General features: G+C 47.1%; 1 protein-coding gene across 1 annotated transcript in view; it reads right to left on the minus strand.

The window, feature by feature from the left end:
• STAB2 (stabilin 2) overlaps positions 1-24,139 on the minus strand; it is an 880,852-nt gene that overhangs the window by 345,069 nt on the left and 511,644 nt on the right. Inside the window, exon 38 of the mRNA XM_086919174.1 lies at positions 11,539-11,734. Coding sequence (XP_086775300.1) covers positions 11,539-11,734 — 196 coding nt within the window. The remainder of the gene's footprint in view (positions 1-11,538; positions 11,735-24,139) is intronic.

A 24,139-nucleotide genomic window follows, 5' to 3' on the forward strand; every position in this document is an offset into this window, starting at 1 on the left:
GGTTCTTCCGGTGAGGAACGAGGTGATCCATTCGAGTGCTTTTCCTTGGATTCCGATGTTATTGAGGCGTTGTAAAAGGGTGTTGTGGCAGACTGTGTCGAATGCTGCAGAGAGGTCAAGGAGGATGAGGGCGACTGTGTCTCCATTGTCCAGTAGTGTTCGAATGTCGTCTGTTGCTGCGATGAGGGCGGTCTCAGTGCTGTGTTTTGCTCGGAAGCCAGATTGTGAGGGGTCGAGGGATTTGTTGGCTTCGAGGAAGGCGGCGAGCTGGTTGTTGACAGCTTTCTCGATGACTTTGGCCGGGAATGGAAGAAGCGAGATGGGGCGGTAATTTTTGAGTTCGGTGGGGTCCGCTGTGGGTTTTTTCAGAAGGGCGGTGAGTTCAGCGTGTTTCCAGTCTTCCGGGAAGGTGGCGGAGTTGAGGGAGCAGTTGATGACGTCTCGGAGGTGCGGTGCTACGACGGAGTCAGCTTTGTTGAAGATGTGGTGAGGACATGGGTCTGTGGGGGATCCTGAGTGGATGGAATTCATCAGGCGGATGGTGTCCTCAGTGGAGATTGGGTTCCAGTCGTTAAGGGTGTTCACGGGGGGAAGATGATCAGCAGATGGTAGGGTGGGTTGGTTTCCGGGTTGGTTGTCAAAGCTGTTGTGGATGTCTGCAATCTTGTTGTGGAAAAATGAGGCTAGGGAGTCGCAGAGGGTTTGAGAGGGGGTGATGTCGTTGGAGTTGGCCGAGGGATTTGAAAATCCCTTGACGATGTTGAAAAGTTCCTTGCTGTTGTGAGCGTTGTTGTCAAGTCGATCCTTGAATGCTGTTTTCTTGGCTTTTCGGATTAGTTGGTGGTGAGTGCGGGTGGCGTTTTTGAAGGCGTCCTTGGTGCTGGTGGTTGGGTCTTTTTTCCAGGCCTTTTCAAGGGAGCGGCAGAGTTTCTTGGACTTCTTGAGATCATCGTTGAACCATGAGGCCTTCTTGTTGCCAGGTTTACTTTGACGTTTTTTCAGTGGTGCTAGGGTGTCAGCGGTGTTGGATAACCATAGGGTGAGGTTGGCGGCGGCTTCGTTTGCGTTAGAAGAGAGGGCTGGGGTGTTTTGAAGGAGTGATGCGGAGATTTGGTCCGTGGTGATTTTGTTCCAGTTTCTTTGCAGGGTAGTCTTTGGAGGGGAGCGCGTGTGGAAATATTGCACAGGTACACAGAGGGGGATGACATTGACAAATGGCTCACAGCATTGGAGAGGGCCCTTGAGAAGTGGAGGGTCTTTCCCAAGCATTGGGGTTCACTCTTCTGGGAACTAATTCCAGTAGCTGGGAGGGAGAGGCTCCTGTCCCTGCAGGGGGATGAGGCAAAATCCTACTCTCACATGAGGCAATTCTTAGTTGAGAAATATGGTTTGACTTTGACCCCATAATAGTACAGGGTGGAATTCGGGGACACCCAGAAAGTGAACACCCAGTCCTGGGTGGACTATGTGGATCTTTCGGACAAGGCACTAGGAGGCTAAATTGATGGTTACCAAGTAGACACATATGAGGGGTTGTATAATTTGTTTATGTAGGAACATATTGTGACTCATTGTGTGCAAGAGAAGATACATCAGCACCTAGTGGACGATAAGCTGTCTAATCCTAGGGAACTAGCCAGGCAGCTGATGAGTGGGTGAGAAACTGGGTTTCTAGTCAGCATCAGGGGTGATCAAAAGAAGGGAGGACAAGACCCCCAGGGGAAAGAAGGTCCTAAACAGAAGGAGTCCTTAAAAGATCCACATAATCCTGAACAAGGAGGGGGGGGGGCTGCGCCAACCCAAATTCAAAGGGAAGGGGTACCAGGGAAAGAATGGGAGGTTCTTTGACCCCTCAGAAGTGGGAAAGTGCTTTTACTGTAACCAGCCAGGGCACAAAAAGGGATATGCTGTCTGTACCAAGACGTCCCCCACTGGTCGGCAGCTCACAGGGGTTGGTAGTGTAAGTGTGAGGGTGGAGAGCACCCCAGAAAAGGGTAGAAAAGTGACAGAGGCTTCCTTAGTGTCCCTGTGGGGGTGGAAAGGACAACCCTGGTTGCCTTACCTCCGAACATTGATAAGTACATGCAGAGGCCTGAAATCAATGGGCCTGAGGTAGAGGTTCTGAGAGACACAGGTTCCAGTGTGACTATGGTTTTGGCAACATTGGTGTCTCAGGAGCAGAACCTACCTGTTGAGTTTCACCAGGTGACCTATGCAGACAGCAGCACCAAGCTCCATTCCCTGGCTAGAGTGGATTTGGAATGGGGAGGTTTGACAGGCCCTAAGAAGGTAGCTGTGTCTCATGTGCTACCAGTAAAGTGTTTGCTGGGGAATGATCTTGAAGTGTCTGAGTGTTAGTGGTGGTGAGAGGGCTCCATGTGAGAATATTGGAGCTCCCTGAATGGGTATGTGCTGTAACCAGGTCGCAGACTAGCCAGATGGGAAATGCTGGACACCTGGACCCTGGAACAATGGGCCAAGCATCCATGGACAAGGGCACTGGGCCTGGCATACCTTCCTGCACAAAAGCAACCAGAAGAAGATTTTTTACCTTTCTTAGTAACAAGGAGAGATACCTGTACGTCTCCTTACGCCTCTCTGTGGTAGGTGTACCGATTTCACACAATTCCAGCTTTACAAGTCTTAGTAAATCTAGAATTATGTGAAATCCATACGTGGACACGCCTACCACTATGAATGTAACGCAATACAGTGCAAGCCGCTGCGTTCCAGTACATTTCTTTACAAAGCCACTCAAGGCCAAGCAAATCGAGCCTTGCACGGCTTTGTAAATTCCAAAAAAGCCTTTGCGTTGCCCTGCCTCACCTTGTGAGATGCAAGGGTTTCACAAAGTCTTACTAAATATTGGCCCCAGCATTTAAAGACATTCTAAACTCCCTGCACACCAAAAGCTGACAGTACTCTTTGATTAAACTCAAGACGTCATAGAGCACCTTTGTCAAGTCTGTCTTTAAGGACTTATATGCAATCATTGAAGGAACACCCAAGACCCATAGATTCTCAATTACTTAGGGTCTAATTTCAGAATGTGTTCCAAAGTACAGTTTTTTAAGCAGACAATTTCCATCAGACTTTCTATAGACTCTGGCCCTTCAGAGACGGTGGTTTGATATTGAAATTTGCACTCCCTTCTCAAGCCATCTTACCCTATTGAACAGTCTCCATACCTTGTTTTTCTCCATTTTCAAAGTCTCTGCAAAACTCTCTGTCTTTATGTTGAGAGCTGCATGTATATCCTTGAATAACTGTAGCAGCATTCTTTCTTACCTGGCCATTTCCTACTCATCAGGGGAGTTATCCATATGCTCTTTGAAGCTCTTCTTCGAAACGCTCTGGAGATTGAAGAAGTTGCCCTTATTTCTCTGCTTGTCAGCCATGGGTCCCCACTCAGGTTCATTTCACAGGGAAGTGTTGCCTACTCCAGTCAGGTGCACTGCGCTCCCCCACCTCAAGTACAAACAAGGAAGCACACTTCTTCCTGAAAGTTCCAAAGAATGCTGTTATAGAATCGCTAAGTATTGGGGACGGGGGGCGGGAGAGGGGGGGCACAATGGGATGAGGCACTATCAGGGGGAGGGGCATTGTTTGTGAGCTCAGTCCCTGATGTTACCAGGACAGTGAAGTCGGACCTAAAAGCCGACCTCTCGACCTGATCCCTATATCATCGGATCATACTTCCTCTCCCGTATCAGTTTCATCACTTCTGCTTTCACAGTCAGCCTCGTCTCAGTTCCCTGATGACATCCTGGGCAAAGAGTACTGAGCTACTAGGGCATGTGTTATAGCAGATTTGTTAATAAAGATGAATGTTCCTTTTAATGTGTTTGAATTAGCCCACGTAGGCCCGCAAAACAAATTTCCTTCGCCTGACTTTTTAAAATTGCGCAGTACATATAATTTGCCTCTCACTTTGTGTTTTTCCTTCTTCATAAAATGGAGAAAAATGTGGTCTTTTCCATGGTGTTGTTGATTTGCATTGTGTCAGCTAATGTGCTTTGAGGAAAGTCTGCCTGAGACGTTTTTGTAATGCTGCACATTTTCAAGGCTGATGCAGTTCTGCTGGCTCAATTGTGCTCTTATTCAATTTAAAATGGTGTATTGTTCAATCATGCAATGTCCTTTCTCCTTGTAAGTAGTTAAAAGGGACTCATTGCCTATTAATTTTGGGTAGGTCCTTAGAGTGAGCCTGTTTTGTGCAACACAACCTTTCTAATGTAGATTAATTTCTGTCAACGTAAAATTATTAATACAGCCCATGGTGCCACTTAACACCATGCAAAGGGCACAAATCTCTACTCCTGAAACCCTATAAAAATTATTCTTTTGGGGTCTGTGCCAGAGCTTTGTTCCTATTCTTACTGAACAGTCCCTATGACAAGTTGTCATTTTACTCAATACTTATACATTTACTCTTGATTTATGGGTTACATTGATTTGAACTGATTAACTACTTCCTGCCTTCTATAATGATACTTGAATTTGAAATACACCTTTTTTGTTTGAACTTTGAATGGTGTCTAGGTTTTCTTTACCCGCCTATAGGGCCCTCGTCATTTGGGTCTCCGAAAGCCTCATCCATCCATTCGTCCCTTTGGTAATAATGTAAAGCCCCACACTTGGCGCCACTAGACTCCACTGAATGTATGTGCAATCACTGCTTATGCAGGGGGAGGTTGGAAGAATCAAGATTGTCGCCTCCTAGCTCTGGTACATGGGACTCAGTGGTCTTCCACTTCAATAAAGCAACGCTATTACTGGTCTATCAGATTTGGGTCTCCACAGCCGCTGGAAGCCACTGTGGTGAAAGATGAAGATAGAAAAACGGAGGATGAGCAGGAGCTTCAACTAAATGAAGCCATTTAACCTCATAGCTGCGTCGAACGTTCAGCGCCCAGTGCTGAACGTTCGAAGAACGATTGCTGGCCCGTCGGCCAACAGTCGTGCGCAGCACTGGCAAGGTAGTGCTCGCGACGACCGTTTGCCGACGGCAGCACTGAAGGGGTTAAGGCTCTGGCTGGCCATGCTAACCAATGCCCCAAGTCAATTTTTTGCTAAAGAAAGGTGTTCGACTTACATTGTCTTTAGTGATATCTAATCCCTGCTGTTGGTCCAAACAATGCCTTCCTCGTTTCTAAGGTATTTTCTGTCAATATAACACATTTAGGTACAAATGTTAAAATCCTTCAGATTTGCCATAGCTAATGTATGGTACACTTGCCATGAAATAGTGTTATACCCTAAGCTAAATACCCTTTATGTTTTTTTTTATTTTCTCTTTGGGACAGAGCAATTATAGTCAATGTTCTTTAGCTTAGCATCAAGCACCAGTCTTCTTCTGGGGCGGTTTGGTGTGAATAATGGAGTGACATACTTCCAGGATAATACATTAGACAGAATGAGGACTAGACTAGAATATAATAAAAATCTGCAGGGGCTTCTAGAAAACTTAACACACCCTGATATGACATTCCATTGGGATATGTGCCACGTGAAGTTATGTCATGTTTCACATTTAGGACACATATATTTGGGAGAAGAGATTCATCCCAAGGGAAATCTGGATGCAACAAAGGTAAATGAAATGGCTCCAGTAAACAAATAGGATAGAAGAACTTTTCTGGGTTTTGTGTCATGTTGAGCACTTTACTCAGTCAAAGATGTCAAGTCACGCACTAGAAACAATGTAGTAAGGACACTTCCAAAGCTGTGCAGCCACCAAAGATTAAAGTTCACCTTAGCTGAAGGAGCTGCTATGTACCAAAGGGTAGCTCTCATAAGTGAATGATCAAACGGAAGGGGAGAGTGGCAGCCTCATGAGAGGAACCAACAAGGGACTGGAAATTTCAGGAGAAGGGCGACAGCGGAAGAAAGCCAATAACCAGTGGACAAACGCAAATGAGCCAGCCCGTTAAAACTATATCATGACACTAAATTGTGAATCAGATGGGCTTGATAGAGTCCTTTGGATGCCTACACATAGAAAAGAGTGCTGCTAGAATGTAGGTTGCTCCCAGTGGATGATAGCTGTCGGGAAGAGTGAGTCTTTCAAGAGCGCTCTCAAGAGTGCAGGTATCCCCTGAAAATAGTGAGTTTCTAAGCATCACTTAATTAACATATAAAAAATGCTGTGCATTTTGTGGGTGCACAACAGTGTTTAGTATGGCTACACTCCTCCCACAAAGGACATCGGTGCGCGACGGGATGCCTTTGCCCTGTGCCTGCGAAGCAGATATCACCAAGCAACTGAAAAAAGGCACCTGAGGTTGCACAAATGTGGCTGGGGGGAGCGCAAGCAGCATGTGTCTACCCAAATCCTTCCCTGGCATGGGTAAAAAAGAGGCGAGGGATGAACATAGGGATGAGGAGGCATGAGAGGAGTTAGAGGCAGACAATGCACCAGGGAAAGAAGCATCGAATGTGGCACGTTGTTGACAATAATGCTGAGCTTTTACCTAACATTTTGGAAAAAGATCCTCAACATGAGGGATTTACCTGTGAATGGTGTGGAGTACATATCATCGGAGGGGGGTCAATGTGCTGAGACTTTGGGCTGTTGTGATATGAGGTACAAAAGGGGGTGGTGATGGACGGAGCATCTGAATCAATCAAACACTCACATCCAGTCAAAAGATCTGGGTTTAATCCATTACCGTTCTTTAGCCCACTCTGCCACCCCAGTTCAGACATGGCTATATGCAAATCAGTCTGAGCCTGTGCCTCTTGGGAACAGTCCAGCCCGAACTGCCAAGCCATGTCTTCCCTGGACCGGAAACAAGCTTCCGAGGACCAGTTTCTGGCATTCCAGCTGTCTTCAGCCCGGCTTGCTTGAATCCAGTGGCAAAGTGAGCAAGGGACTCACGTCTGAGCATACCATGACACACTTATGGCGGCCAAAAGCGGTACAAAAGGGGGTGGTGATGGATGGAGCATCTGAATCAATCAAACACTCACATCCAGTCAAAAGATATGGGTTTAATCCATCACCGTTCTTTAGCCCACTCTGCCACCCCAGTTCAGACATGGCTATATGCAAATCAGTCTGACCCTGTGCCTCATGGGAAAAGTCCAGCCCGAACTGCCAAGCCATGTCTTCCCTGGACCGGAAACAAGCTTCCGAGGACCGGTTTCTGGCATTCCAGCCGTCTTCAGCCCGGCTTGCTTGAATCCAGTGGCAAAGTGAGCAAGGGACTCACGTCTGAGCATACCCTGCCACACTTATGGCGGCCAAAAGCGGTACAAAAGGGGGTGGTTATGGACGGAGCATCTGAATCAATCAAACACTCACACCCAGTCAAAAGATTTGGGTTTAATCCATCACCGTTCTTTAGCCAACTCTGCCACCCCAGTTCAGACATGGCTATATGCAAATCAGCCTGACCCTGTGCCTCATGGGAACAGTCCAGCCCGAACTGCCAAGCCATGTCTTCCCTGGACTGGAAACAAGCTTCCGAGGACCGGTTTCTGGCATTCCACCTCCTTTTGTACCGCTTTTGGCCGCCATAAGTGTGACAGGGTATGCTCAGACGTAAGTCCCTTGCTCATTTTGCCACTGGATTCAAGCAAGCCAGGACCGACAAGGAACGCAAAAGTCAAATTCCAACGGCCACTTGCGCATTAAAGATGCCTCAGTCCCCCAGCATTGAATTACATCACAGAACCTTGAGCAGACACCATTCTCATTCGGCTATTACAAGAGTTACACCTAGCAAAACCGCCATGTCTTTTTAAGACTCCTCAGTGATCCCACTCCCTCTCAACACTGCTTCTCTATGAAGAAGTGATGTCAGACTTACAAACTGGAATCAGAGCGATTGGACAAGGGGATGTATGTTTTCATTGTGGGCATTAAAACATATACTTTATCAAAAATAAAACAGAAGAAAAATGCTTAAAATCGAACGTACATAAATACTCACATTGTGGGTGGTAAATCCCCAAAAAGGAGAAAACGTAAATGTTGCAAAAAAACTGATTATGATCCCCCTTGGCCTCACTCCGAATGTTACCAAGGGGGGGGTTTACCCAAGAAGTCGCTGGGACCTGGGTGCTAGGTAGTACATATGTAAGGGTCCCAGAGAAAGTCTACCCTTTCCATTTCACACCTTACACTTCCCTCCCTTTCCTGTGCTCGGGGCATTATTATGATTGTGTATAATGTCTGATTTATTGATTAGCACATTGTGCTTAAAGAACAGTGGTTGCTTTATTGAATGTGATGAATTCTTTTGTTAGAAAATGTTTGGAATAATTAATTGTGTACGTTTGTGATACGTCTCACTCCGAATGTGTCCAAATAGTGGACGAAGACCAAGAAGCCTCATTCCCTCTTTTGCCCCTCTTCCTGGCCCTGCCTCCGTAGTACACCCGCCTAGACCATCTGCAGTCATAAGGAGCATCTATGTTATTCCCTGTTAATTTTAGACAAAAGTAGTCCAGTAGTGGAACATTGTCGCTGTATCAATATGACTTGTTAATACTATTGAATCTAAATGTCTCAGATATTCTTTTCTAATAAAATTTAGGATATATACAATTCTCCCCTCCCCCTGCCTACTCTGTTAATCGTACGTTTATGGAGGACTCCATGCCTGGTGAGCATTCTCTCAAGGAAATTCCCTTGATGGATTTGGATACTCTGGTAATCAACTCTGCCTCAGTAAAATCCGGCTCTCCCAGTGACCCGGCATCCCCTCATTTTCTAAGTAAGGCTGGGGAAGTAGTTCCCCTGGTGTTACTGAAGCTGATCAACTCCTCTATCACGATGGACTAGCACTGCAACTGTGGAAACACGCCATGGTGAAAGCACTATTGAAGAAACCCAGCCTTAATCCGACATTCTTGGAAACTATCGCCCTATGTCCCCTCTCCCGGGGATTAGTAAAATGCTAGAAAAGCATGTAAATTCAGTTATTTCTACCTTCCTCGAATCCCACAAAATACTTCGCCCCTCGTAAACTGGATTCCGCCCTCAACATGGGACGGAAACTGCTTTACTGGCAGTGGTAGAAAAGTCCAAAAAGAATATTGACCAAGGTGGATCGACAGCTCTCATCCTTTTGGACCTCAGTGCTGCCTTCAACACTGTCAACTATGACATCTTGATCCACAGGCTGAGGAATGTTGGCTTTTCAGGCGGTCTTACCACCTGGCAGCAGTCCTTTCTTGAGGCTAGGAAGTTCCAAGTCTTTGAAGGGGACAACATTTTAAAACATATCCCTATTAGCTGCGGCATACCCCAGGGCTCGTCCCTGCGCCCGACGTTGTTTAGTGTTTATGTGAGCCCCGGGCACTGATTGTCCTCCCTTTCGGGATTGAAATTGTCACCTACAACGATGACACTCAATTAGTGGGGGCCTTAAATCACCCAGAAGACACCTCGCCCCCTACCTAGGCCCCTGCCTGGAAAGAGGAGTTGGCCTGCTGGGGAACCGGGTTCGAGCCTCGGCAGTGAAGCTCAACATCCTGTGATTCTAGGCAAATCACTTAATGTGTGTATGTGTAGGCATTTATATAGCTCACTGCTACCCGTAGGCGTCCTGGCGCTTAGACCGCTGCGAAACCCTTCCTGGCTTCCCTGAGAGATGGTCCCTTACTGGGTATCTCCAGGGTGAGACCAGGCATCCCCGGCGGTCTGGTGGGGCCGTTAGTGAAGATGAGGCAAGCTAATGCCCAGAGTTGCCGAGTGTGATCGCTGATCAGAGTGGGCACCGAGGCGAGAGAATTATCGAGTCCGCTGACCCTGGTCCAGAAACCTGCCGCGCCGGGAATCGAACCCTGGTCCCGGGCCGTCCTCTGCTCTCGGGTCTGCCGCCTCTAACCAGTGAGCCACACTACTTCAATCTTTAATCTCCCCGTGCCTAACAAAAAGGAATGTGTGTCCTCATGTAACAAAACTGGTGCTATGTAAAGCGCTCTAATACCTGATACCGGGTCAAGTTTGCGCTATATAAAACTCTGTTAAAAAAAAAAGAGTTGCTAAACGGATGGAATAAGACGGAGATTATGCTGCTGGGTAATTCACCCATTTTTGACATTGGTTCAGCATGGCCACGCTGTCTCGGTTCCCCCCCCCCCCCCAAGCCCAAAAACCAGATCAAAAGTCTGGGCATGTGGTTAGATTGGTCACTCACATGTAATCATCATGGCAACAAAACTGGCCGCTTCCTGCTATGGCATTCAACGAATGCTTCTCAAAGCCCTCCCACTCCTCCCCTTTTCAGCAAGGAGACTCATGGTCCAGGCCTTGATCCTCTCCCGCCTCGACTACAGAAACGCTCTGTATCTAGGAGCCCCAGGGGCTACTACAAACATGTTATTCAGAACTGCACAGCACATATGCTTCTTAATATTCCCAACAGCCACTCTGCAAGACCTGCCCTGAAGACCTTGCTCTGGCTCCCGATTTTGGAAAGAATAAAATTCAAGTCCTTATTTATCGCTCATAAGTCCTTCTGGAAGAAAGGCCCTCCCATCTTCCGCTCCATCATCTCCCACTATCATCCTAACAGATGCTGCCGATCAACCAACCTCTACTTAGCCGCGGTTCCCAAAATCAAAAGGATGAGACGTGGTGGCCGGTCCTTCCACTACACTGCTGCCAAGCTGTGGAACATTGTCCCCCTCCATCTACCTTCAGAACCTAACCTTCTGTCCTTTTGTAAACTTTTGAAAGCATGTTTTTTTCGAAGTGCCACCTACTAAGCTGCTGTGATTTGTCTGGTACCTCTGCTAACGCTGGGACGCCTACGGGACGCCATGTGCTATACAAATACTCCTAACAATAAAAATACAAATATAAGTATTTCACAACTGTAATATATCAACCTGTTAAAAAAGAAAATTGACTTTCATTACCTAAGACTGGAGCTGTGGTTCAGCACAGTGATGTGCTCTTGTAGATGCGGAGTTTGCTACCATATGGTGGGGCTAAAACACGAAAGCTGGGCTTATAACCGTGTTATATTGGCATACTGCACGCCTTACTATATCTTTATTTTTTTTTTTTGTATGTTCTTATATAGCGCTCGACTACCCGGAGGCATCTCGGCGCTTGCCTTGGGAACCCGTCCTGGCTTTTCCCTGTGAGATAGCCCCTAACAGGCATCCCCAAAGTGAAAGCCAGGCATCCGGCCACGGGGGGCCGTTGTGGAGATTAAGCAAGCTTAATGCCCAGAGTAGCAGAGTGTGAACCCATGATTAGGTCAGGCACCAAAGCGAGAATTATCGAGTCCGTGGACATTTGAGCTCAAGACCCTGCCGCGTCGGGAATTGAGCCCTGGTCCCGGGTCTGACCTCTGCTTCAGGGTCTGCCTGCTCTAACCAGTGAGCCACACTTCTCCATCTTCAAATCTTTATTACATCTCTTCCGAAAGAACTCTACCTAACTAAGTCAATTCGAAGGATAATGCATTGATGATAATATACATTTGCATAATACATTTAAATATGTTATTTAAATCATCAACACAAATTACTACAATGCTTTCTTGGGATAGAGTATAGATGAGACTCACACACCTTGATTGCACCCAGGTCCATATTTGCCTTTGACACAAGTCTCACAAGCTGTTCCATTGAATCCCTCCTCACACTGGCACTCTCCTGTGCCGTTAATATTGTCCAAGCACACACCATTTCCAAAGCAGGGAGAATCCAGCCTCCCGGGGCAGGATAGGCACTGTTGGCCAAAGAAACCAGCGCAGCAGTCCCTGGTCTGTAAACAAAAAGAATAAGTGAAAATGTATATTTCAACTTCTCCCCATAATGAAAAAGTAGCTATATTTTCAGATCATGTCCTTTTGCCATAATGCTTGAAAATCAACTGTAAGTCTGAACTGATGCAAGCAAAGGAATTAGCGTGTAACACGAGAAGATCAGGGCAAGGGCAAGAAATTATATTAATGTTCTGCATCAGGAGACATCAGCTGACAAACTGGAACATGGAAATTGGTAGGAACATCACTCCATCAAATTCTGCATTTCCTTCTTTAAAATCTTGTACGGTCGGAAATAATCTCATATTAAGCTGTGGGTGGAGCAGGAGACCCAAAAAGTATCTGTGGTCAGACTAAAGGTAATTCACCGATCGTGGTTTGGAGTTAAAGCCACTTGAAGCAAAGTTCCAACATTTGACTGCAGACAGACATGACTAGATACCCAATGACGGATGTATGACGTTACAACGCATACTTTTACCACGCATACCATTACAACGCGGTATTTACAACGAATACCGTTACAACGCATAGCGCTTAGAGGTGCTGGATAGTGGTAAGTATAATTTTATATTCCAACTCCAGTCCCCGTGGACACTAGGGAAGGTGTTGGATATAAAATTATACTTATTCCCTATCTTAGAGCGCCCCCCAGCGCAATGCGTTGTAATGGTATGCGTGGTAATGCCTGCGTTGTAATGGTAGTGCGTTGTAAAAACTTCGTTGTAACAGTTGTATACCCCCAATGACTATTTCTAAATGGATATTAAGAAGCAATGCCCTACCATGGGTAGTGGTGCAAACCTTGAGGCAGCACTCATGAAAATAAACTTTAAGAGTATAGCCTCATAAGCAATTTGGGCTATATTGAGGTAGCATTATTCATCTGAATTTAAAAAGGTGTTCTTCTAAAATGTACTTTTAGGATCAACAGTTGATGCTGAACATGTAGAGAGATGTTTTATTTTACTTTCAGTCTCTGCTAAATAGTCCATGTATATGACGATCAAGCTACATATTTTATCGTGGAGGCCCAAAAGCCAAAGCCTGAGCCACACATTTTTCATTTCAGTCGAATTTTGGGTAGAAAAACAACTATATGCACAGGACCACTAGTCAGGAAAATACACCTGAAGAGTTGACAGGTAGAAGGGGAGGCACGGACATCTGAGACAGAGGGCAGGACAGACGAAGCCGCCACCTGCAAAGAAACCTCTGGAATCTAACCCGGGTCTTCTGACTATCCCACAGACTGTTTCTGGGGTTCACAGAGATTTCTTGACCCTCTCATCTAATTATTGCGAGCTCCTTTCTCTCAGGAACAGCAGCTTTTCCGTTTTTGGACTATTATTACTATGGTTATTGTTATTAGGTCGAGAATTCGAGACTTTAGTATATACTTATATGTGTATGTACTTTGTGGGCTCTGGAGATCACCCAAGGACTTGTCTGCTTCCGCTTAGGGACTTTTGTTTCTGTTCAAATGCCTCTATTTAATTGTCTTAATAGAAAACGACCAGCAGAAGTCAGTAAAATACCAGAATTGCTTTCTGCTTAAGGACTTTCTTTTCTTTATTTTTCTGGCAACTGCCTCTATTTATCTTTCTTGATAGAAAACGACCAGCAGAGGTCAGTAAAATACCAGAATCACGTTACCGTTTTCTAGATTCCAGTCCATAGAAATTGCCTTCCATGAGCACCCGTAGACAATAATATTTTTTTCAAATCTTGTATTGTCAGTGATATGACCACCGAAGGCCCTGATTTATATTAAAAACAGAGCTTTGGACTATACCATTTCCCGCTCTCTCCATGTGTTCCCATACCTGGTGTGTCACGCAGTTTGGTGCCTATTTTCCCTCCATGTTAAAGAACAATAGATGTTTCAGCACCCAGGCTACTGGGCTGCATAGCTAAGTACATATGATGTCCCAAAGGAGAGACCGATTGCATTGCAAATTATTATTTTTATTATTATTGTTATTATTAATTGTAGTATCATTAGTAATATTACTATTAATAATGTGGATGAATGAATGAGGGCACTTCTAAACCCGGCAGATCAGGTACAGAGAGCATTAATTGCTAAATAAATGTGTTTTTACAAGTTCCTGAAGGCAGTCTCTTTTATAGTGTTTCTTAGGTGAAGAGGGGGCTGACTCCAAAAAGAAGCTACTAGAAGCAGAAGGAAGAGCCTCCTTGCCTCTTTTTCTTAAAGAGAGGAACAATCAGGCGTCTTGCATTCAAGCAGCGCAACGATCTCGGGGGACAGTATTCACAGATTCTAAAGTAGAGGTATTTAGGAGCCGAATTGTGGAGTGCACGGTGAGCAATCATTTATGCTATAAGGAGGACTCTTTTTTTTAAACCAGAAGCCAGTGCAGTTTCTTGCGCAAGATTGTTACTGGCGCACATTTAGAGAGTTTGAAGAGTAGTCGAATCGCAGTATTTTGCATGACTTAGAGGCGATGTATGAGATAAACAGGAAGGACAAGGCAGGGAGAATTGGAGTAGTCCAGATGCGACAAGATCACGGCCTGTATACAGATTTTCGTGCATTCCAGGGAAGGAAGAACAAGAATTTTTTTCAGTGATCGTAGGATCCAGAGACATGACTTGACTACAGAGGAAATGGGCCTCTTCATAGTTAAGTCAACCTAAAATAATATCCCCAAGTTCTTGGCTCCGATCTTTGGGGGAGAGAGGGGCATTCTGCAGGCCAACAACCCCTTCATCAAGACAAAGGGTCAGGGCCAAGCGAAAGAATTTCAGTTTTGTTAGGATTACACTGAAGGTTGTTGACACTGAGTCACCCCATTACTGCTTTTTTACAGGATGTGAAAGCCCTCTTCGCTTCTGAAGAAGTTCCTTTGCATGAAAACAATAACTATGTGTTGTTGCATAAGAAATAATTTTGATGTTCAATGACTCCGCCAAAAGAGCAAGACATAAAAAGGGTGGGACTGAGAGTGAGCCCAAAGGAACCCCATAGTGTAGGGCCTTTACTTCTGAGCGGTGTGGCCTCATCCAGATAGCTTGTTCCCTAGACTCAAGAAAAGAAGAAAGCCAGTGGAGTGCTGAGCCAGTCACACCAATTGCATAGTGTCAATATAGTAAAATCTAGTGAGATATAGAATCAAAAGTCTGCCGAAAGATCAAGAAGAACCAGCGCAACGTTGTAGCTGAGGTCTAGATTCCACTTTATAAACTCTGAGGTCTCAAGCAGTGCTGTCTCCGTGCTATGTCTGGATCTGAAGCCCGATTATGAGGGATGTAGTGCATTAGAAGTTTCTATATCTTTTCAAATCTGGGTTTTGACCAATTTCTCCAAAATTCTTGCGTGAGCAGGAAGCAAGGATATAGAGAAGAAACTGGACAGGAGTGCTGTATCTGCATTAGGCTTTTTCAAAAGGGGAACCACCTGAGCCTTTTTCCAGGAGGTGGGCACCGAACCTGAACATAGGGAGGCCTAGAACAGATCCAGATAAATAGGGGAGATTATATCAGTGATCTAATGCAGAATATGTGAGCAGTTCAAAGAACAATCTTGTAGGATGTCTTCCGAAGGAGGAAGGAAGAAGGTGAGCTTATCCCCTGACCCACCTTCTGGGAAGACATTAGAGGGTGCAGTTGCGACCCTAACTTTTAGAGCATTCAGGTTCAGTTGGATTTTTACCATTTTTACTTTGAAGAAATTGCTCAATTTACTCCACAAATTTGTATCCAGCACACAGGGTGGCGCAACACAGGGGAGTCTTAAAACTGTAAAACAAACTTCAAAATTTCACTGGGCCTGTTCTTAGCCTCTTTAATCTGTTTAGAATAGTGATTGCATCTTGCCAATTTAATACTAGTCTGATTAGATTTTAGAGCTAACATAAATAATGTTATCATCACTATTAAAGTGGCATTTCCATCTTCTTTCTAATCTTTTTGAAGGATTGTTTTTCTAAAGTTCGCTCAGCAATAAACAGGGCAGCCAAAGCGGAGTGTGCCTTTCTCTGGGACAACTTTTCCGGGGCCACCTTATCAGCTGTCAAGAAAAGCCAGTTGTCTACTGCTAGATTGTCTACTGCACTATCCTCCGATAAGCAGGGCAGCGTTGAGATTAAAGATTCATTTAGCTTTCGGATATTGATTTTACCCCAAGCACGAACCAGTCCATTTGTAGCCTTACAGGGCTATGTCTTATGGATGGGGAAAGTCCAGGAGAATGATAAATTGAAGTGGCCTAAACATACCCCTTTCTTAGGGGCTTCCAGGGCAATCAAAGTGTTAGAGAATATTAAATCAATTGTATATCCAGCCTCAGGTTGGACAAGAGGGGGTCAAAGGGAGATCCAGTGTCTTCAGCCTTGTCCATATGTACATTGAAATATCCTAATATCAGGAACTTTGCATAGTTAATGACCTTAGAAGCTAGGGATTGATCAAGTGAATTGATAGTCACCTGCATACCTTGGTGGATGAAAGATTAACACCCATGATAGGGAGTGTTGGGCGCAGAGTGAAAATGAGAAGCCTATAGCTTCCTCATCCTTTAATTCCTCCACCTGAAATGTCAAACATTTCAATCGAACAGCAATATCATAGCACTTACAGCTTTGAATGCAACATTTGACGATACACAATTAAAACATAACCTATAATAAATAATACATTTTTAATAATGAATTGTCATTTGAATATGTATTTAAAGAGGTATAAAATTACTACGACATTTAGGTCGATATGATTTCACTATAAACTCCTGTGATGTACTTAAATGTTTTAAACCGGCAAACAATAATGTTAGTGGCTTCATATCACAAACGTGAGTTCCCAAATCCATTCCAGAGAAAAGAGGAGCAACTGTGAGGGAATGGGAAGAATAAAAAAGAGAGCGGATGAATTGATTTGTGGAAAGAAAAGATTAGGCTATTGCACAGAGAGAGAATGTGGAAAGAAGGGCTGGAAATAAGAAAGAATTTCAGAGACTAAAGGTATTTAACATGCCTGCTCACTTGAAAAGTCCCAAAGATTCAACACAAATTCTGTGATCTAGCTGAAGGGAGGCTAAGTCTTGAATCTATCCATGATATGATTAAGAAACAATTATTTACAGATCCATGTATAATAAAATACAAAATGTTGAATGAGAAGCAAGAGAGAAGAATACATGATTGGAGCCGCACTTGCAGGAATTAAATACAACTTTGCAAATGCAGATGAATGAAAAAATCATGGCCACAAACAAAAATTAGGAACATTTAATCTGTAGAGGCCCAATGTATGAAATGATTCCTCAGTTCCAAAGGCTATGAGTTGCAAAGGTTTGTGATCACAGAATCATTTGTCTCAATGTACAAAAGCTATTTTGTAAAGGTTTTCCGACTCACAAAATGACTGTTGCCATCCATTCCCACTTTCATATAGGAGAGGAGTTCAATCAATCAAGGTATTTGTAGAGCGCACTAATCACCCATGACGGTGTCAAGGCGATGGGAGGGCGGGGGGGGTGCTGCTACTGCTCAAAGGGCCAGATCTTGAGTAGCCTCCTGAAGGTTAGTAGATCTTCGGTCTGCCGTAGGAGGATGGGGATGGTGTTCCAGGACTTGGTGGCGAGGTAGGAGAATGATCTGCCACTGAAGGTTGCTGTTCGGATGCGAGGGACTGTAGCCAAGGCGTGGTCGGCGGAGCGGAGCTGGCGGTTCAGGGTGTAGAAGGTGAGTCATCTGCTGAGGTATGCTGGTCCGGTGTCGTGGAGTGCCTTGTGAGCATGGGTGAGGAGCTTGAAGGTGATCCTCTTGCACAGGTAGCCAGTGCAGGTCTCTCAGGAGGGGTGTGATGTGGGTGTGGAGGGGGATGTCGAGGATCAGTCGTGCAGAGGCGTTCTGTATGTGTTGCAGTCATTGCAGCAGTTTGGCCAGGGCTCCAGCGTAGACGGCATTTCCATAGTCCAGCCTACTGCTGACGAGGGCCTGGGTGACAGTTCTTCTTGTGTCGGTGGGGATCCACCTGTAGATCTTTCGGAGCAAGCGGAGGGTGTTGAAGCAGGAGGATGAGATGGCGTTGACTTGCTTGGTCATGGAGAGTGTTGAGTCGAGGATTAATCCCAGGTTGTGTGCGTGGTCGGTGGGCGTCGGTGCTGCTACCAGGGCGTTCGGCCACCAGGAGTCGTCCCAGGCAGAGGTGGTGGAACGAGGATGAGGACCTCCGTTTTGTTCGAGTTCAGCTTCAGGCCGCTGTTCTTCATCCATTCGGTGACAGCTTTCATTCCTTCGTGTAGGTTGGTTTTGGCGGTGAGAGGGTCCTTGGTGAGGGAGAGGATCAGCTGTGTGTCACTGGCGTAGGAGATGATGTTGAGGTTGTGGAGTCTGGCGACGTGTGCGAGCGTGGCCGTGTAGATGTTGAACAATGTCGGGCTGAGGGATGATCCTTGGGATACGCCGCAGATGATCTTGGAGGCTTCGGATCGGAAGGGGGGAGGTGGACGCTCTGTGTTCTGTCGTGAGGAAGGAGGAGGTCCAGTCCAGTGCTTTGCCTCAGACTCCAGCAGCGTGGAGGCGCGAGCGTAGAGTGCGATGGCAGACAGTGTCAAAAGCGGCTTACAGGTCCAGGAGGATGAGGGCTGCGGTCTCGCCGTTGTCCAGGAGAGCCCTGCTGTCATCGGTGGTGGTGCCCGCCTCGTCTCTCTGGTCATATATCCTGCCCTCCTTAGAGGCTACGATCTTCCTTGCCGCCTATGTTGCTATGTCCCGATATTCTGCAGTTTTAAGGGAAAGTCGGTGGCGCGCACCCGCCGAATGCACGGTGTCCTCCAGTTCACCCAGGTCAGCCTCAATCGCAACCAGTTGTGCCTCCCTCGCTTTCCGTCTACCCGCAATCACTGAGAGGGCTTCTCCCCTGAGGACCGTTTTGAATGCCTCCCATAGAGTGGTCGCCGAGTCCACTGAGCTTTCGTTGTCAGCAAAGTAGTTAGCTATTGAGAGGGTCAGTGTGTTACGGAGGTCTTCATCGCGGAGGTACCAGGCGTTAATTGGAGTCACACACCCCTCTCGCTTGTTGCCCATCGTGAAGTGGGCCTTGACCGGTCAGTGGTCTGAAATACCCCTCGCCAGGTGGGTCACCGTCCGTATTACGTTGTCTCGGTGTAGTGAGGTGAGGATGTAATCCAGGCGGGAGAAGGAGCGGTGTGGCCCCGAGAAGAATGTGTACTGCTCATCCCTAGGGTGTGCCATGTGCCACACATCCGTGAGGCCAAACGTGTCACGGAACTGATTTTAATACTAACTTAAAACCCAGAACTATTAAAAACTTCTCTGGACATCCAAGTTTTTAATATAAAAAGAGACACCCCGTCTCAAAAAATTTCTGATCACTACTGTTCTAACCAGGGGATACCTCCGGGTGGAGGAAGCATAACCACTAACCCTATGATGATGCAATCACGTCCCTAAGGGGTAAAGCGGAGAATCAAGATACACCACTACCACAGACCTCCGTATGTGAATGAGGGTTTTTTATCAGTGCAGAGCACGAAATTTGCTAAAACCCCAGACAAGTGATCCACTCCCCATTTGATTTTTTTATTCTTCTGCGTCTGTTGGTTGGATTCTTGATCGGGGCAAGGGTGTTGGCACAGTCGTTGATGCAACGTCTGAGGTTGCTGGCAGCGATGTCAGGGTCGGAGGGGTCTGTGGGTAGGCTTCAAGCGAGGGCAGTGTTTAGCTGGTCTTCGGTGATTTTGCTCCAGCTGCGGCGGGGATCTGTTGGGTGCGGTGGTGCATGGTGGGTTTCCGTAAGATGAAGTGGATGCAGCGATGGTCGGTACCGGAAGATGAAGTGGATGCAGCGATGGTCGGTCCAGTGGAGTTCGGTGGTGTGGCTGAAGGAGATGTGGGGGCTTGCTGTGAAGATGGGATCAAGCGTGTGGCTGGTGGAGTGAGTAGGTGTTGTCACGAGCTGTCTGAGTCCGAGGTCGGTGAGGTTGTCGATCAGGTTGGTGGAGTTGGTGTCGTTGTTATTCTCGAGGTGGAAGTTCAGGTCTCTAAGAAGGTTTTAGTCCATGGAGGCAAGGGCGTGTGTGCTGACGAAGTCGTCAATGGAGTCGCTGAACTGTGGTCTGGGGGTCTGTAGACAAGGATTCGTCTGAGGGTGGTGTTGGGATCGGTGTGGATCTGGAAGTGCAGGTGTTCGGCGCTGCTGAGGGTGTCGGAGTTGAAGTTGAAGTTGGAAGAGTTTTGCATAGCGCTCTACTACCAAACGGTTTCTTGGCGCTGTAGGCAGAAACGAAGACTGAGGGAGGAAAAGAAGGGAGGATTAAAGAATATAGGCAGAAGAGAAAAGGTAGGTTTTCAAAGCAGCCCGAAAGTCCGGGTAAGATGGGATGGATCTAATTGTCAGAGGGAGTGAGTTCCAGAAAAGGGGGGCAAGTGTCGAAAATCTAGACCCGCCCTTCTTCTTCTTACGAAATCGGGGAACTAGAAGAAGGAACTGGGTGGAGGACCGCAGATGCCTAGTAGGAACGTATGCAGTGATCTTGGATCTGATGAAGGCAGGGGCGGTACCAGCTAACGACATGTAGGCCAAGCAGCCCAGCTTAAAGAGTGAGCGCTCCTTTATAGGGAGCCAATGAAGGGTTTTGAGCAGAGGGGTGATGTGACTAGATTTGGGAAGCCTAAAAATGAGGCGCGCTGCTTGGTTTTGAATAAGCTGCAGACGGCGGCATTCATAGGCTGGGATGCCCGCATATAGGGCGTTCCCATAATCTAGTCGGGAGAGGATCATTGCCGAAATAATGAGTTTAAGGGCCTCAACCGAAAAGTATCGTGAGACTTTACGGATGATTCTAAGGGAGAGGAAACAGGAGGAGACTACTGCACTTATCTGGGGTCGTAGAGAAAGGTCCTGGCTGACCTTGATGCCAAGGGTTCTCACAGAGGCAGAGGGGGACGGGGGGGAACCGAGGGTAGGGGGCCAAAAGACAGGGGACCAAGGGTTGGAGGGGCCACCGATAAGAACCAACTCCGTCTTATCGGGGTTCAATTTAAGAGGATTGAGGTTCATCCAATTATAGATGAAAGTAAGAGTGGAATGAACCCTGGAAACTGAGTCGGGGGAAGAGGAAAGTTTGAAAATAAGCTGGAGGTCATCGGCGTAATTGAACGCCGTGACCTCCATGTCCTGTAAAGCAACAATGAGGGGGTGTATGTAAAGGTTAAACAAAAGAGGGGAAAGAGAGGAACCCTGAGGTACCCCACAGGAGACGGGGCGGGTGGGTTTCCAGAAAGCTCTCCAGACGGACCGCCTGAGCACGGCCTGTTAATAAGGAGGTAAGCCAGGACAGGCCTGGCCCTCGTAGGCCGGCGCCTCTGACACGGTCGAGTAAGATGGAATAATCAACCGTTTCAAAGGCCGCAGATAGGTCAAGTAGAACTAAGGCCTGGGGGGAATTGTTGTCTGCACTAGATCTAAGCTCATCGACCACTGAGAGGACCACAGTTTCCGTAGAATGTACTGGCCGAAAGCCGTCCTGATGGTCAGCCAGGAGGTGGTGAGCTTCAACATAGGTAGAGAACGAAGAAGTGATATGGCTCTCTAGGATCTTGCTCAAGAGTGGAAGGAGCGAAATTGGTCGAAAGTTGGAGGAAACAGTAGGGTCGGCACCAGGTTTCTTTATAATGGGAATTACCATAGCTGATTTGAAAGCATCTGGTACAATTCCTGAAGTAATAGAGGTGTTGAGCAAGGTAATAGGGGGAGCTGGACAGTGAGAGAAGATCTCCCTCAGGACATGTGCCGGGCAAAAGTCAGCGGGAGAACCCGTCTTGACTTTGCCTAAGAGGGTATGAAAAGCTTCCTCTGAAATCAGCGGAAATTGGTCAAAGAAAGAAGGGGGCGGGGAAGTGGAGGGCAAACGAACAGAGAAGGTGCTGAAGGAATATACTGTTTTATGGTAGTGATTTTCTCAATGAAATAGTCATTGAGAATATTACAAAGGGATTGAGAAGGGATGGGTCTGGGCACCGCTCTGTTAGAGGCAGCAAGCTCGTGCACGATCGCGAAGATCTCTTTAGATTTGTTTTTGTTTGCCGCCTGATTAATTTTTTGAGAGAAATACTCTTGCTTGGCGGTGAGTATTGCTTTTTTGTAGGCCCGAAGAAGGATCAAATAGGATGTCTTAAGGTCAGGGCAGTATCTGCGACGCCAGTGGCGCTCAGCCTGTCGAAGTGCCAACTTCTGATTTTTCAGGGCATTGGTAAACCACCTGTTGGCGTCGTGTATACAGCGCGTTCTAATTAATCTGAGTGGGGCAACTGGGTTACAGGCCTCTGAGAGCCAGTTGTCAAGGATTTCTACCTGCCTATTAGGGGGTAGGTCGGTCAGGGTAGGGGCGGAGGAGGCTAAGGAATGGCCTAGACCTACCAAGTCAACCCTATACCAGTTACGGGCGTGTGTATTTTTAGGAAGGGAAAGGGTGTTGGTCTCCCTCAAAGGGTCAGAAAATGTGATAAAAAAATGATCAGACCAGGCGACAGGGGGCTATAGTGGATATGGGAATTGAGAGATTGGCAGACCAAACCTGGTCAAGAGTGTGCCCGTGAATATGGGTGGGGGCAGTTATATGTGGCATGAAATTAAGACAGTGGAGGGTCTCGGAAAAATCCTTGGACAAGGTGTTCTCATGAGGATCACCTGGCCAAAAATTAAAATCACCCAGCAGGAGGATGGCGGAATTATTGACTACCAGTGTGGCTAGTAGATCCTGTATAGCTGGAATGAAATGGGGCATGGGTTGAGGGGGACGATAGAAGAGCACAATAGTGAGGGGAGATGCAAGATTTGTAGAGCGCACCACTAAAATGTCAGTTGAAATGATAGGGTGATGAGTGAGAATTTGAAATTGGTAGTTCGAACGTATCATCATTGCTACTCCGCCACCGGGTTTCCCCTCCGGGCGATCGGCTCGAAGGATGTAGTAAGCGTCAGGGAGGGAAGTAAAAATATCGGGCAGGGAAGCAGCCGTGTACCAAGTATCAGTGAGACACAGAATCTCAGGTTTGAGGGTGTCAAGAAGGTCAAAGAGTTCCAATTGATGCTTGACAGCAGACCAGGTATTAAGAAGGGAGACTGAGGCCAAAGGTGGAAAGTTATCCGTCAGTTTGGAACAAGGATGAGGAGACACCAAGCGTGGTAGCTCCTTATGGAGGCTGGAATAACCGCATGCAGGGTTAGAGTAGTCGTGGCGGGCGATTTCAAGGGAAGTAATCCGAGTCAGTGTTAAAGGGCTGATGGGCCAATCGTCATGATATGCCAGGGGTTGATTAGGCAGATAGGAGAGGGGACAAACAGGGTGAGGGGCCCTGGGGGCCCGGCCTGGCGCGGACGGGCGCAGACAGGCTTGCCTTTGGCGCGCCTTTGGCGCGCCCCCTGCGCGGCCGGGAAAGGCACATAGTGAAGTAAGGAACAAAAGGGGTGTGTCCTGGCGTAAGTGGGCGTGGCCTGGGCTGAGGGCTTCCCCAGAATGGCGGCAATCCTTTCTGCGACCGGTAGCAGCGTCAAAATCGAATACGCAGGGAGAAGTGCCGAAAATGAGGGTGTCCAGGTGCAGGGAGCAAAGGAGAATGCTAAAAACACAGTACAAATGCAATTTTTAAAAGAACAATCATCGCTCCCGGCTTCCGCCTCAGGAGTTCGTAGCTGTCTAAGCCGCGCGTTGTAGGGGGCACGCTTTAAATGGAGGTGAGGGGCGTGTCCTGGCATAAGTGGGCGTGGCCTGGGCTGAGGGCTTCCCCAGAATGGCGGCAATCCTTTCTGCGACCCGCGGCAGCGTCAAAATCGGCTGTGCAGGGAGAAGTGCTGAAAATTAGGGTGTCCAGGTTCAGGGAGCAAAGGAGAATGCTAAAAACACAGTACAAATACAATTTTTAAAAGAACAATCGTCGCTCCTAGCTTCCGCCTCAGGAGTTCGTAGCTGTCGTCGGCATTGGTCAAGACCTTGAGGGTGGACTTGTAGATGATGGCAATTCCACCCCGACACTGTTGGTTCGGTCTCTGCGGGTGATCTTGTAGCTGTCTGGGATGGCTATGGTGATGTCGGGTGCGGAGGAGGGGTTCAGCCAGGTCTCTGTCAGGAAGGCGATGTCCGGGGAGGTTGTGTCGAGCAAGTCCCAGAGTTTGACGGCGTGTTTGCATGCGGAGCGGTTGTTCAGGAGTATGCATCTGAGGTGGTTGCGTCCTGTCCTGGTGGGTGGGAAGGCTGATCGGATGCTGGTAAAACTGCAGCTCCGGCAGGAGAAGGGTTCTTGGAGGGTGCTGGCATCATAGCGGAGTCGGGCGTTGTGGCGTTCGCGGGGGCCAGGGGTTCTGGCACTGGGCACAGTCCAGGTGCATACAGGCTTGCCTTAGGCGCACCCGCTGCG

This window comes from Lissotriton vulgaris, chromosome 1_1, assembly GCF_964263255.1.
Source record: "Lissotriton vulgaris chromosome 1_1, aLisVul1.2, whole genome shotgun sequence".
In the NCBI taxonomy this organism is placed as follows: Eukaryota; Metazoa; Chordata; class Amphibia; order Caudata; family Salamandridae; genus Lissotriton; species Lissotriton vulgaris.